Genomic DNA, 15,221 nt, shown 5'->3' on the forward strand with positions numbered 1-15,221 from the left:
TCGTTTTCTGAATGTTGAGCTTTAAGCCAACTTTTTCACTCTCCACTTTCACTTTCATCAAGAAGCTTTTTAGTTCCTCTTCACTTTCTGCCATAAGGGGGTGTCATCTGCATATCTGAGGTTATTGAGATTTCCCCCAGCAATCTTGATTCCAGCTTGTGTTTATTCCAGTCCAGCGTTTCTCATGATGTACTCTGCATATAAGCTAAATAAACAGGGTGACAATATACAGCCTTGATGTAGTCCTTTTCCTATTTGGAACCAGTCTGTTGTTCATGTCTATTTCTAACTGTTGCTTCCTGACCTGCATACAAATTTCTCAAGAGGCAGATCAGGTGGTCTGGTATTCCCACCTCTTTTAGAATTTTCCACAGTTTATTGTGATCCACATAGTCAAAGGCTTTGGCATAGTCAATAAAGCCATAAAGTCTGGGGAGGCCTTACAAATAGCTGTGAAAAGAAGAGAAGCGAAAAGCAAAGGAGAAGGTTTAGACTTAGGAGCAAACAAAATAAATGTGAGCCTAACTAGATGAGAGTGGAGAAACTGCCTTAAAGCAAGAAATTAGAGAACTTGGACTATAAATTAGGGGACTTGGAATCAATCATTAACACTGTATGTAAAATCATTTAAGAACTTTGATCTTAGTTTCCTCATTCCAATATGAGCAGAGGACTTCCCTGGTGGTTCAGTGGTTAAGCATCTGCCTGCCAATGCAGGGAACACAGCTTTGATCCCTCATCTGGGAAGATCCCACATGCTGCAGGGCAACTAAGCCTGTGCACCACAATTACTGGGCCTGAGCACTCTACAGCCTGTGTTCTGCAATAAGAGAAGCCATCTCCACAATAAGAGAAACCATCTGCACACTGCAATTAGAGAGCAGCCCTCAACAAGAGAAATAAGAGAAAGCCCATACAAAGCAACAAAGGCCCAGCACAGACAAAAATAAATACTTATTAAATTATTTTTAAATGTTTTTAAATAATATACAATAAAATGAGCAGAGAATAGTGTTCAAAATAATATTCTGGTGAGGAATCTATGTCCTTTAATACCTGACTTTACAAAAAATAGCCTGTTTTACATGATCCCTTTATTTGGTAAAAAGTTCCCAAAAATGGCCTAGAGATCTGAGGAATCTGAAGTGACCACTGTGAGATGTTTCAATCTCACATCAACTGGAGCCATGGATCCAGACAAAATGTCAGAAGATCATTCAACATTACAAACTATGACTATAAGCTTAGCAGCCATTCCATTTCTAACACTCAATCTGATTTCTTTCCAGGACTATGGATTAGCAAGTAGGGTCTCAGTATAAACTAGGAACATTCAGATGGGCCTTTTAGAGCTGCTCTGCAGCGCCAGCTTTTGCCCTAAAGAATCAGCTCACCTGTAACCTACAAAAAAGAAACTCTTATTTCTTCACCTCAGCAGGATTCTAGATGCATGAAAGTACATGAGGAAACTGTCTCTCCCATGTTTCTGGAGGGGCTTCCCTGATAGCTCAGCTGGTAAAGAATTCACCTGCAATGCAGGAGACCCCAGTTCAATTCCTGGGTCAGGAAGATTTCCTGGAGAAGGGATAGGCTATCCACTGCAGTATTCTTGGGCTTCCCTGGTGGCTCAGCTGGTAAAGAATCCGCTTGCAATGTGGGGAGACCTGGGTTCAATCCCTGGGTTGGGAAGATCCCCTGGAGGAGGGAATAGCTACCCACTCCAGTATTCTGGCCTGGGGAATTCCATGGACTGTATAGTCCACAGGGTCACAAAGAGCTAGACATGACTGAGTAATGTTTCTGGAAATCCACAATATCTCTATGGTTTTACCTCAGCAATTCCTGACTTTGTAAAAAGACAATTCTTTTAAATACAAAGAATCTAAATTGGAAAGGAAGAAATCAAACTGTCACTACTTGTAGATGACATGATACTATACATAGGAAATCCTAAAGACACTACCAGAAAACTATTAGAGTTCATCAGTGAATTCAGTAAAGTTTCAGGATATAAAATTAATATACAAAAATCTGCTGCATTGCTATACATTATTAAAAAATTATCAGAAAGGGAAATTAAGGAAACAATCCTATTTACCACTGCATCAAAAAGACTAAAATTCCTAGGAATAAACCTATTTAAGGAGGTAAAAGATCTGTACCCTAGAAACTATAAGACACTGATGAAAGAAATTGAAGATAACAAAACAGATGGAAAGATATACCATGTTCTTGAATTGGAAAAATTAGTATTGTCAAAATGACCATACTACCCAAGGCAATCTACAGATTCAATGCAACGTCTATCAAATTACCAGTGGCATTTTTCACAGAACTGAAACAAAAAAATATAAAATTTGTATGGAAAAACAAATGACACAAATAGTCAAAAAAAAATAGAAGAACAACAAAACTGGAGGAATCATACTCCTTGACTTCGACCATAGTACAAAGCTACAGTAATCAAAACGATAGTATGAAAGTGAGGTGAAAGTCACTCAGCCGTGTCCAACTCTTTGTGACCCCATTGACTATACAGTCCATGGAATTCTCTAGGCCAGAATACTAGAGTGGGTGGCCTTTCCCTTCTCAGGGGATTGTCCCAACCTAGGGATCAAACCCAGGTCTCCCACATTGCAGGGAGATTCTTTACCAGCTGAGCACAAGGGAAGCCCAAGAGAAGAGAGTATGATATTGGCACCAAAACAGACACATAGATCAATGGAATAGAGAGCCCAGAAATAAACCCATACACTTAGGGTTAACTAATTTAAAACAAAGGAGGCAAGAATACACAATGGAGAAAGCACAGTCTCTTCAATAACTGGTGCTGGGGAAACTGCACAGTTCAGTTTAGTCACTCAGTAGTGTCCAACCCTTTGTGACCCCATGGATTGCAGCACACCAGGCTTCCCAGCCCATCACCAACTCCTAGAGCTTGCTTAAACTCATGTCCATCAAGTCAGTGATGTCATTCAACCATCTCATTATCTGTTGTCTCCTCTTCCTGTCTTCAATCTTCCCCAGCATCAGGGCCTTTTCCAATAAGTCAGTTCTTCACATCATGTGGCCAAAGTGTTGGAGCTTCAACTTCAGCATCAGTCCTCCCAGTGAATACTCAGGACTGATTTCCTTTAGGATGGGCTGGTTTGATCTCCTTGCTGTCCAAGGGACTCTCAAGCATCTTCTCCAACATTACAGTTCAAAAGCATCAATACATTGGCACTCAGCTTTCTTTATGGTTCAACTCTCACATCCATACATGTCTGCTGGAAAAACGATAGTTGACTTGATGGACCTTTGTCAGTAAAGTACTGCCTCTGCTTTTTAATATGCTGTCTAGATTGGTCATAGCTTTTCTTCCAAGAAGCAAGCATCTTTTAATTTCATGGCTGGAGTCACCATATGCAGTGATTTTGGAGCCCAAGAAAATAAAGTCTGTCACTGTTTCCATTGTTTCCCCATCTCTTTGCCATGAAATGATGGGACCGAATGCCATGATCTTCGTTTTTTTGAAAGTTTTAGCCAGCTTTTACACTCTCTTCTTTCACTTTCATCAAGAGGCTCTTTAGTTTCTCTTTGCTTTCTGCCATAAGGGTGGTGTCATATGCATTATCTGAGGTTATTGATATTTCTCCCTGCAATCTTGGTTACAGCTTGTGCTTCATTCAGCCCAACATTTCGCATGATGTACTCTGCTTATTAGTTAAATAAGCAGGGTGACAATATACAGCCTTGATGTACTCCTTTCCCAACTTGGAACCAGTCCATTGTTCCACGTCTGGTTCTAACTTGCTTCTTGACCTGCATACAGGTTTCTCAGGAGTCAGGTAAGGTGGTCTGGTATTCCCATCTCTTGAAGAATTTTCCAGAGTTTGTTGTTGACCCACAAAGTAAAAGGCTTGAGTGTAGTCAATGAAGCAGAAGTAAATGTTTTTCTGGTTTCTCTTGCTTTTTCTATAATCCAAAGGATGTTGGCAATTTGATCTCTGTTTCCTCTGCTTTTTCTAAATCTGGTTTGTACATCTGGAAGTTCTCAATTCATGTACTGCTGAAGCCTATCTTGGAGAATTTTGAACAACACTTTGGCTGCATGTGAAATGAGTGCAAATGTGCAGTAGTTGGAACATTCTTTGGCATTGCCTTTCTTTGGGATTGGAAAGAAAACTGAGTTTTCCAGTCCTGTGATCACTGCTGAGTTTTCCAAATTTGCTGGCATATTGAGTGCAGCACTTTCACAGCATCATCTTTCAGGATTTGAGATAGCTCAACTGGAATTCCATCACCTGCACTAGCTTTGCTTGTAGTAATGCTTCCTAAGTAAAGCCCACTTGACTTCACACCAGGATGTCTGGCTCTAGGTGAGTGATCACACCATCATGATTATCTGGGTCATGATCTTTTTTGTACAGTTCTTCTGTGTATTCTTGCCATCTCTTCTTAATATCTTCTGCTTCTGTTAGGTCCATACCATTTCTGTCCTTTATCGAGCCCATCTTTGCATGAAATGTCCCCTTGGTATCTCTAATTTTCTTGAAGAGATCTCTGTCTTTTCCATTCTATTGTTTTCCTCTATTTCTTTGCACTGATCACTTAGGAAGGCTTTCTTATCTCTCCTGCTATTCTTTGGAATTCTGCATTCAAGTGGGTATCTTTCCTTTTCTCCTTTGCCTTTCACTTCTCTTCTTTTCTCAGCTATTTATAAGGTCTCCCCAGACAGCCATTTTGCTTTTTTGCATTTCCTCTTCTTGAGGATGTTTTGATCACCACTTCCTGTACATTATGAACCTCCATCAATAGTTCTTCAGGCACTGTATCTATCAGATCTAATGTCTTGCATCTATTTGCCATATCTACTGCATAATCGTAAGGGATTTGATTTAGGTCATACCTGAATGGCACAGTGGTTTTCCCTACTTTCTTCAATTTAAGTCTGAATTTGGCAATAAGGAGTTCATGAACTCAGCCAGTCAGCTCCCAGTCTTGTTTTTGCTGACTGTATAGAGTTAATCCATCTTCATTTGCAAAGAATATAATCAATCTTATTTTGGTATTGACCATCTGGTGATGTCCATGTGTAGAGTTGTCTCTTGTGTTGTTGGAAAAGGGTGTTTGCTATGACCACTGCATTCTCTTGGCAAAACACTGTTAGCCTTTGCCTTGCTTCATTTTGTACTCCAAGGCCAAATTTGCCTGTTATTACAGGTATCTCTTGACTTCCTACTTTCGCATTCCAGTCCCCTGTAAAGAAGAGGACATCTTTGGGGGGTGTTAGTTCTAGACGTTCTTGTAGGTCTTCACAGAATTGTTCAACTTTAGCTTCTTCAGTATTACTGATTGGGGAATAGACTTAGATTACTGTGATATTGAATGGTTTGCTTTGGAAATGAACAGAAATCATTCTGTCATTTTTGAGACTGCACCCAAGTACTGAATTTCAGACTCTTTTGTTGACTATGAAGGCTACTCCATTTCTTCTGAGGGATTCATGTCCACAGTCGTAGATATAATGGTCATCGGAATTAAATGCACACATTCCAGCTCATTTTATTTCACTGATTCCTAAAATGTTGATGCTTACTCTTGCCATAACCTATTTGACTACTTCCAATTTACCATGATTCATAGACAGAACATTCCAGGTTCCTATGCAATATTGTTCTTTACAGCATCAGAATTTACTTCTATCACCACTCACATCCACAACTAGGTGTCATTTTCATTTTGGCTTAGCCTCTTCATTCCTTATGGAGCTATTTCTCCACTCTTCTCCAGAAGCATATTGGGCACCTACTGACCTGGAGAGTTCATCTTTCAGTGTCCTGTCTTTTTTTCTTTTCATATCTTCATGGAGTCCTCAAGGCAAGAATGCTGAAGTGATTTTTCATTCCCTTCTCCAGTGGACGACATTTTGTCAGAACTCTCCACCATGACCCATTCATTTTGGGTGGCCCTATATGGCATGGCTCATAGTTTCACTGAGTTACACAAGGCTGTGATTCAAGTGATCAGTTTGGTTATTTTTAAATGTAGCTTTCTCCTTGGAAGAAAAGCTATGACCAACCTAGACAGCATATCAAAAAGCAGACACATTACTTTACCAACAAAGGTCTAGGGAAACTGGACAGCTACATTTAAAAGGATGAAATTAAAGCATTCTCTAATACCATATACAAAAATATACTCAAAATGTATTAAAGACCTGAATGTAAGACCAGATACTATAAAACTCCTAAAGGGAAATACAGGCAGAACACTCTTTGACATAAACAAAAGCAGTGTATTTTGAGGTTCTCTCTTAAAGTGAAGGAAATGAAAGCAAAAATAAACAAATAGAACAGAACTAAACTTAAAAACTTTTACTTGGAGAAGGAAATCATCAACAAAATGAAAAGAAAAGACACTGAATCGTAGGAAATATTTGTAAATGATATGACCTATATGGGATTAATATCCAATATATATAAGCAATTTATATAACACAATTTCAAAAAACAAACAACCCTATTAAAAATGGGCAGAAAGAACTAAATAGACATTTTCCAGTGAGGAAATGTGAATCAAAACCACAATGAGATATCGCCTCAGACCTGTCAGAATGACTTTCATCAAAAAGAACATAAATAACAAATGCTGGTAAGGATGTGGAGGAGAGGTAACACTCATACAATATTGGTGAAAATGTAAATTGGACAGCCACTATGAAGAACTATATGAAGGCTTGTCAAAGAGCTAAAAACAGAACTACCACATGACCCAACAATTCAACTTCCTGTGATATATCCAAAAAAACAAAAACACTACTTCAAAAAAGATACATGTACCCCAATGTTCATATAAGCATTATTTACAATTGTCAGGATATGCAAGCAACCTAAGTATCAATCCACACACCTTTTTTGGGGGTCAGGGGGGCGGGGGTGGGCAAAATTACTGCAGATGGTAACTGCAGCCATGAAACTAAAAGACACATGCTCCTTGGAAGAAAAGATATGACCAACCTAGACAGCATATTAAAAAGCAGAGATATTATTTTGCCAACAACGGTCCATCTAGTCAAGGCTATGGTTTTTCCAGTAGTCATGTATGGATGTGAGAGTTGGACTATAAAGAAAGCTGAGCACTGAAGAACTGACGCTTTTAAACTGTGGTGCTGAAAAAGACTCTTGAGAGTCCCTTGGACTGCAAGGAGATCAAACCAGTCAACCTCAAAGGAAATCAATCCTAAATATTCATTAGAAGGACTGATGCTGAAGCTCAAACTCCAATACTTTGGCCACTTGATGCCAAGAACTGACTCATTGGAAAAGACCCTGATGCTGGGAAAGATGGAAGGTGGGAGGAGAAGGGTATGACAGAGGATGAGATGGCTGGATGGCATCACAGACTCAATGGACATGAGTTTGAGCCAGCTCCAGGAGTTGGTAATGGACAGGGAAGCCTGGTGTGCTGCAGTCCATGGGGTCGCAAAGAGTCAGACATGACTGAGTGACTAAACTGAATGGAACTGATGCTAAATGAAACAAGTCAGAGAGAGAGAGATAAATACTGTATGATATTGCTTATAAGTGGAGCCTAAAAATATAAGAAACTGGTGAATAAAATAAAAGAGAAATAGACTCGCAGATATAGAGAACAAACTAGTGGTTACCAGTGAAGTGGGGGAGCCATATAGTGATAGGGGAGTGGGAGGTACAAACTATTGGGAGTAAGGTAGCCCATAATGATATATAGTACAACACAGGGAATACAGCCAATATCTTATAATAACTGTAAATGGAGTGTATTCTTTAAATATTATATAAAATTTTCTAAAAGATGGAAAAAGAAACAATTCCTTAAGGCTAATCAAGTAGGCAAATTAATGCCTTTGGCAAATGTTTACTTTCATGTAAGCAACATGCCCTCCTGGAGAAGGGCATGGCAACCCACTCAAGTGGTCTTGCCTGGAGAATTCCATGGACAGAGGAGCCTGGCAGGTTACAGCCCATGGAGTCGCAAAGAGCTGGACATGACTGAGCAACTAATACTATCACTTTCACTTTCAAGCAGCATGCCAGGAAGGGTCCAATTTCTCAAAGGCAACATTCCAAAGAACTAGTGGGAAGAGAAAGAAAACCAGATGGACAATGGCTTACATGTGCATCAAAGAGTAAACTTTGAGCGAAACACCACCTCACAGCTAATATAAGATTTTCATAGTGCACTTCTGGTGAAATTTCCTATTTATTTATTTAGTTATGGGAGTTAAACATTATCTGCTAAGACAAACTTCTAGATAATTTGTAGGGAAACCTGAGTATTCACCTTCTAAATGGTAGAAGGTGCAACAGAATAACAAAATTGATGATGGAGGACAAGGAAGATGCTTGACTGGAGTGTACGGGCATTGTTGCATTTCCACATCACCTAGAAACAAATTAGCCTATGTTCTACAGTCTATGTGGGGACGGCAATGGCAACACAGTACTCTTGCCTGGAAAATCCCATGGACAGAGGAGCCTGGTAGGCTACAGTCCATGGGGTCGCTAAGAGTTGGACACGACTGAGCGACTTCACTTTCACTTTTCACTTTTGTGCATTGGAGAAGTAAATGGCAACCCACTCCAGTATTCTTGCCTGGAGAATCCCAGGGACGGGGGAGCTTGGTGGGCTGCCGTCTATGGGGTCGCACAGAGTCGGACATGACTGAAGTGACTTAGCAGCAGCAGCAGCAGCAGCTACAGTCTGACTGACAGTGACATGCCAGGGCCCCCATTTTCACACTTGTTGCTGTTCTTCAATTGCTCAGTCATGTCCAACTCTGCAACCGCATGGACTGCAGCACACCAGGTTCTCCTGTTCATCAACAATTCCCAGAGCTTGTTCATACTCATGTCCATCGAGTTGGTGATGCTATCCAACCATCTCATCCTCTGTCATCCCCTTCTCCTGCCCTCAGTCTTTGACAGCAACAGAGTCTTTTCCAATAAGTCAGCTCTTCACATCAGGTAGCCAAAGTGTTGGAGTTTCAGCTTTAGCATCAGTCCTTCCAATGAATATTCAGGATTGATTTCCTTTAGGATTGACTGGTTTGATCTCCTTGCAGTCTAAGGGATTCTCAAGAGTCTTTCCAACACCACAGTTCAAAAGCATCAATTCTTTGGTGCTCAGCTTTCTTTATGGTCCAACTCTCATACGCCTACATGCCTACTGGAAAAAAACATAGCTTTGACTAGACAGACCTCTGTTGGTAAAGTAATGTCTCGCTTTTTAATATGCTATCTAGGTTGTTAATAGCTTTTCTTCCAAGGAGCAAGCATCTTTTAATTTCAAGGATGTAGTCACCATCTGTGGTGATTTTGGAGCCCCCCCAAAAAATAAAGTTTGTCACTGTTTCCATTGTTTCCCCATCTATTTGCAATGAAGTGATGGGACTGGATGCCATGATCTTTGTTTTTTGAATGCTGAGTTTTACGCTAGCTTTTTAACTCCCCTCTTTCATTTTCATCAAGAGTCTCTTTAGTTTCTCTTTGCTTTCTGCCATAAGGGTGGTGTCATCTACATATTTGAGGTTATTGCTATTTCTCCCAGCAGTCTTGATTTCAGCTGGTGCTTCATTCAGCCTGGCATTTTGCATGATGCACTCTGAATAGAAGTTAAATAACAAGGGTGACAAAATACAGCCTTGATGTACTCCCTTCCCAATTTGGAACCAGTCCATTGTTCCACGTCTGGTTCTAACTGTTGCTTCTTGACCTGCATACAGGTTTCTCAGGAGGCAGGTATGGTGTTCTGGTATTCCCATCACTTTAAGAATTTTCCAGAGTTTGTTGTGATCCACAAATTAAACGGCTTTAGTGTAGTCAATGAAGCAGAACTAGATGTTTTCTGGAATTCTCTTGCTTTTTCTATATCCAGTGGATGTTGGCAATTTGATGTCTGGTTCCTCTGCCTTTTCTAAATCTAGCTTAAAAATCTGGAAACTTTTGGTTCATGTACTGTTGAAGCCTAGGTTGGAGAGTTTTGAGCATTACTTTGCAAGCATGTGAAATGAGTGCAATTGTGCGGTAGTTTGAACATTATTTGGCATTGCCTTTCTTTGGAATTGGTATGAAAACTGACCTTTTCCAATGCTGTGGCCACTGTTGAGCTTTTCAAATTTGCTGGCATACAGAGTGCAGCATTTTAACAGCATCATCTTTTAGGATTTGAAACAGTTCAGCTGAAAAAAACGTGGTTCACTGGAGAAGGGAATGCAAACCACTTTAGCATTCTTGCTTTGAGAATCCCATGAACAGTATGAAAAGGCAAAAAGATTTGACACTAAAAGTTGAACTCCCCAAGTCAGTAGATGCCCAACATGCTACAGGAGAAGAGCGAAGAAATTGCTCCACAAGGAATGAAGAGGCTGAGACAAAGTGAAAACAATGTCCCGTTATGGATGTGTCTGGTGGTGAAAGGAAAATCCAATGTTGTAAAAAGCAATATTGCATAGGAACCTGGAATGTTAGGTCCATTAATCAGGCTCACATAGCCCAAAGATTAACAAGACTCTGCTCAAAAAAGGATGAAGAAAGATATCTTTAATTTGCTGAGAAAAATATTCCTAAAAAATAGAAGTTCTAGATAAGTAGCAATGAAGTAAAAGAAGTGCTTGTTTTCATTTAAATTGCTTGGTTTTATCTTTCAATGAGGATTTTGTTTATTTTTAATGAAATATATATATATTAATGTGCACAATAAGATGTTTGACATAAATGTACACTGGGAAATGATTACTGTAGTTAAAACAGTTAACATATCTATTGCCTTGTATAGTTATCTTATTGTGTGTGCAGTGAAAACACTTATAATCCACTCTCTCAGGAAATTTCAAGTATACAACATGGTTAAATAAGGATTTTTTAAAAATCAAAGAGCCCAGGACAAAGATATATCTAAGAACTCATTTAACAAGAGCTCTCCAGCACATGACATTTGTGGCAGTTCATTTGTAAAGACATCTGACATATTTAACTCTTTTTATACTAGATAAGACTAGAGTAAAATATAGAATAACTTTATAGCATTTCTCAATACAAAAACACTAGAAACATCAAACCAGATTTTATTAAAGCTGCTATAATGCATACTACAAAAACCCAAATATTGCATTAATAACTTCAATGAATAGCAACATAAATACCCTCTAAAATTGCTAAAAACAAATTAAAATTTCAAATTTTTTCCCAAACACTCAACCATTTTCTTTAACATTATCAAAAACAATTATAACCACAGAATATCATGAGTGAATCTAATTTGGAACAGATTTCACTTCTATTTTTATTTAGTAAGCACAATTATATTAAATGTGACTAGATGTATCATAAAATATAATCATTTATTAAACACATATTTTTCTCCTAAATTTAATGTTATATGTCCAATCACTGAACTCACTTTTAAACACAACTTTGATGTAAATGAAGGTTTAAATGAAAAACAACAAAATTTCCATGAATACCACAATAAAATTTAGGCAAGAAAACACTGAAAATCAGTTTGATAATTTTGATACCTAATTTTTAATTAGATTTCAATATAAGTTTAGTGGGTATTATGCACCAGCCTATGCATAAAAGTTATCAAAGGCAGCCCTGGTCTGATCTCCAAACAAAACTTTTCATTATATATTGGTAAAGTTTGCTCAAACAACAACAAACTGGCTTGAAACAAATATCAAGTATCTCTGGTAAGAAGTAAATAACACAGCGACAAAATTTTTAATCTACAGAGAACTTTCCCAATATGCTTCAGATTCTTCAGAGGAGGTACAAATTTTTGTACCAAATGACACTTACCTTGCGGTAAATCATATGGCACACAGCTACTCTTAATCTCATTCCTATACGCTGAGTGTAATAGAAGAAAAAGTGGTGCAGAATGTTCCAAATTAAAAAGCTGACATTCAGTACAACAGTGTAGCCATAGGCTTTGAACAAAGCCCCAGAATCAGAGGGATCATAGTTTTGAAAGTAAGTAAGTAAATCCTCAAAATATGTTGGTAATAGTACTCTGAAGATTTCCTAAAAGGAAAGGAAAAGAAACCTTAATTAGAAATATAAGCCATAACAGTTTTCCTTACCACAAGCTTTGCTTTTTTTTTTTTAATTTTTGTTGTGGTTCAGTTGCTAAGTCATGTCCAATTCTTTGTGACCCCATAGACTGCAGTATGCCAGGCTTCCCTGTCCTTCACTATCTCTTGGAGTTTGCTCAAACTCATGTCCATGGAGTCAGTGATGCCATTTAACTATCTCAGCCTCTGTCACCCCCTTCTCCTTGCACCCTCAATCTTTCCCAGCATCAAGGTCTTTTCCAGTGAGTTGGCTCTTTGCATCAGGTGCCCAAAGGATTGGAGCTTCAGCTTCAGCATCAGTCCTTCCAATAAATATTCAGGACTGATTTCCTTTAAGACTGACTGCTTTGATCTCCTTAAAGCCAAAGGGACTCTCTTCAGAACCACAGTTTGAAAGCATTAATTCTTCAGTGCTCAACCTTCTTTACAGTCCAACTCTCACATCTGTACATGACTACTGGAAAAACCAAAGCTTTGATTATGTGGACCTTTATTGGCACAGTAAAGCATAGTTGATTTACAATGCTATGTTAGTTTCAGGTGTACAGCAAAGCGATTCAGTTATACATATAGCTATTCTTTTTCAGATTCTATTCCCATATAGGTTAGCACAGATTATTGAGTACAGTTCCCTGTGCTACACAGTGCTTTCTGCTCACTGTCTGATGCTTTGCAACCTTATGGACTGTAGCCTGCCAGGTTCCTCTGTCCATGGGATTCTCCAGGTAAGAATACTGGAGCGGGTTGCCATTTCCCCCTCTAGGGGATCTTCCTGACTCAGGGATCAAAACCACATCTCCTGCATCTCCTGTATTAGCAGGTGGATACTTCACCAATAAACCACGTGGGAAGCCCCATGCTATACAGTAGGTCCCTGTTAATTATTAATATATATTTCATATATAGTAGTGTGTATATGTTCACCCCAAATTCCTAATTTATTCCTCCTCCTGCCTTTCCCCTTTGAAAACCAAAAGTTTGTTTTTGAAGTCTGTTTGGAACAACGTTCATTTGTATCATTTTTTTAGATTCCACATATAAGTGATACCATATGATATTTGTCCTTCTCTATCTGACTTACTTCACTCAGTATTATAATCTCTAAGTCCATCCATGTGGTTGCAAATGGTATTATTTAATTCTTTTTTGTGACTGAGTAATGTTTCATTGTATATACATATCACATCTTCTTTATCCATTTCTCTATCGATAGACTTTTATATTGCTTCTAGACTATTGTAAGTAGTGATGCAATGAACACTGAGGTGCATGTGTCTTTTCAAATTATGGTTTCCTCCAAATACGTGCCCAGTGGAGGCATTGCTGGATCATGTGGTAGTTCTATTTTTAGTTTTTTTGAGGAACCTCCATACTGTATAATTTACATTCTCACCAACAGTGTAGGAGGTTTCCTTTCTCTCCATATCTTCGCCAGCATTTATTATTTGCAGACTTTTTGATGATGGTTACTCTGATTGGTGTCAGGTGATGACTCAAAGTAGTTCAATTTGCATTTCTCTAATAATTAACAATGTTAAGCATCTTTTCACATGCTTTTTGGCCATCTGTATGTTTTCTTTTGAGAAATGTCTATTTAGACCTTCTGCCAATTTTTTTGATTGGGTTTTTTTTAATCTATTGAGCTGCATGAGCTGTTATATATTTTGAAGATTAATCCCTTATCAATCACTTCATTTGCAAATATTTTATTCAATTCTGTGGGTTGTCTTTTCATAAAAGGAGAAATCAATATTGGCACAAGAAGAGTGGGGGACTTTAGCACTCCACTTACATCAATGGACAGATCATACAGACAGAACAATCAATAAGGAAACAGAGGCCTTAAATGACACATTATGGACATAATTGGACATAATTGATATTTATATGACATTCTATCTGAATGCAGCAGAATACACATTCTCCTCCAGTGCACATGGAACATTCTCCAGGATAGCTAACATGCTGAGCCACAAAGCAACCCTCAGTAAATTTAAGAAAACTGAAATCATATCAAGCATCTTATCCAACCACAACATTATGGATTACAAATCAACTACAAGGGAAAAAACTTAAAAAAAAATCACACAGATATGAAAGCTAAATAATATCTTTACTAAGCAACCAATGCATCACTGAAATAATCAAAGAGGAAATCAAAAAATACCTAGAGATAAATGAAAACACAATGATACTAAACCTATAGGATGCAGCAAAAGCAGTTCTAAGAGGGAAGTTTATACTAATATGATCTTATCTCAGGAAACAAGAAAAATCTCAAATAAACAACCTAACCTTACACCTCAAGCAACCAGAGAAAGAAGTACAAACAAAATTCAAAGTTCGGAGAAGGGAAAAAATGATAAATATCAGAGCAGAAATTAATTAAATAGAGACAAAGAATACAATAGAAAAGATCAATGAAACTAAAAGCTGGTTTATCAAAAATATAAGCAAAATTGATAAGCCTTTAACCAGACTTATCAAGAAAAAAAGGAAGAGGGCTCAAATCAACAAAGTTAGAAATGAAAAAGAAAAAGTTACAATGGGCACTAAAGAAATACAAAGAAATATGAGAGACTACTACAAGCAAATATATGTCAATAAAGTGGACAACCTGGAAGAAATGGACAAGTGTTCAGAAAAGTAAAACCTTCCAAGACTGAAGATTGAACCAGGAAGAAATAGAAAATATGAACAGACTAATCATAAGTACTGAAATTGAAACTGTGAGGAAAAACCTCCCAAAAAACAAAAGTCCAGGACCTGATGGCTTTGTCCATCAGTCCAGGACCTTTGTCTGGCTGACCAGACAAAGATACCACAGAAAAAGAAAATTACAAGCCAATCTCACTGATGAACATAGAAACAAAAATCCTCAACAAAATACTTACAAATCAAATCCAATAACACATTAAAAAGATCATACACCATGATCAAGTGGGATTTATCTTAGGGAGGCAAGGACTCTTCAGTATATGCAAATCAATCAATGTGATATATTATATTAACAAATTAAAATAATATATCCATAAAAGCCAAATGATCATCTCAATAGATGCATAAAAAGCTTTCAACAAAATTCAACATCCATTTATGATAAAAACTCCACAGAAAGTGT

General features: G+C 38.0%; 1 protein-coding gene across 1 annotated transcript in view; it reads right to left on the reverse strand.

Moving 5' to 3' along the window:
* The window catches only part of LOC102395698 (ATP-binding cassette sub-family C member 4-like), a 312,677-nt gene that overhangs the window by 244,550 nt on the left and 52,906 nt on the right, over window positions 1-15,221 (reverse strand). The window contains exon 4 of the mRNA XM_045162476.1: window positions 11,826-12,050. Coding sequence (XP_045018411.1) covers window positions 11,826-12,050 — 225 coding nt within the window. The remainder of the gene's footprint in view (window positions 1-11,825; window positions 12,051-15,221) is intronic.

Source organism: Bubalus bubalis, chromosome 13 (genome assembly GCF_019923935.1).
Source record: "Bubalus bubalis isolate 160015118507 breed Murrah chromosome 13, NDDB_SH_1, whole genome shotgun sequence".
NCBI lineage: Eukaryota > Metazoa > Chordata > Mammalia > Artiodactyla > Bovidae > Bubalus > Bubalus bubalis.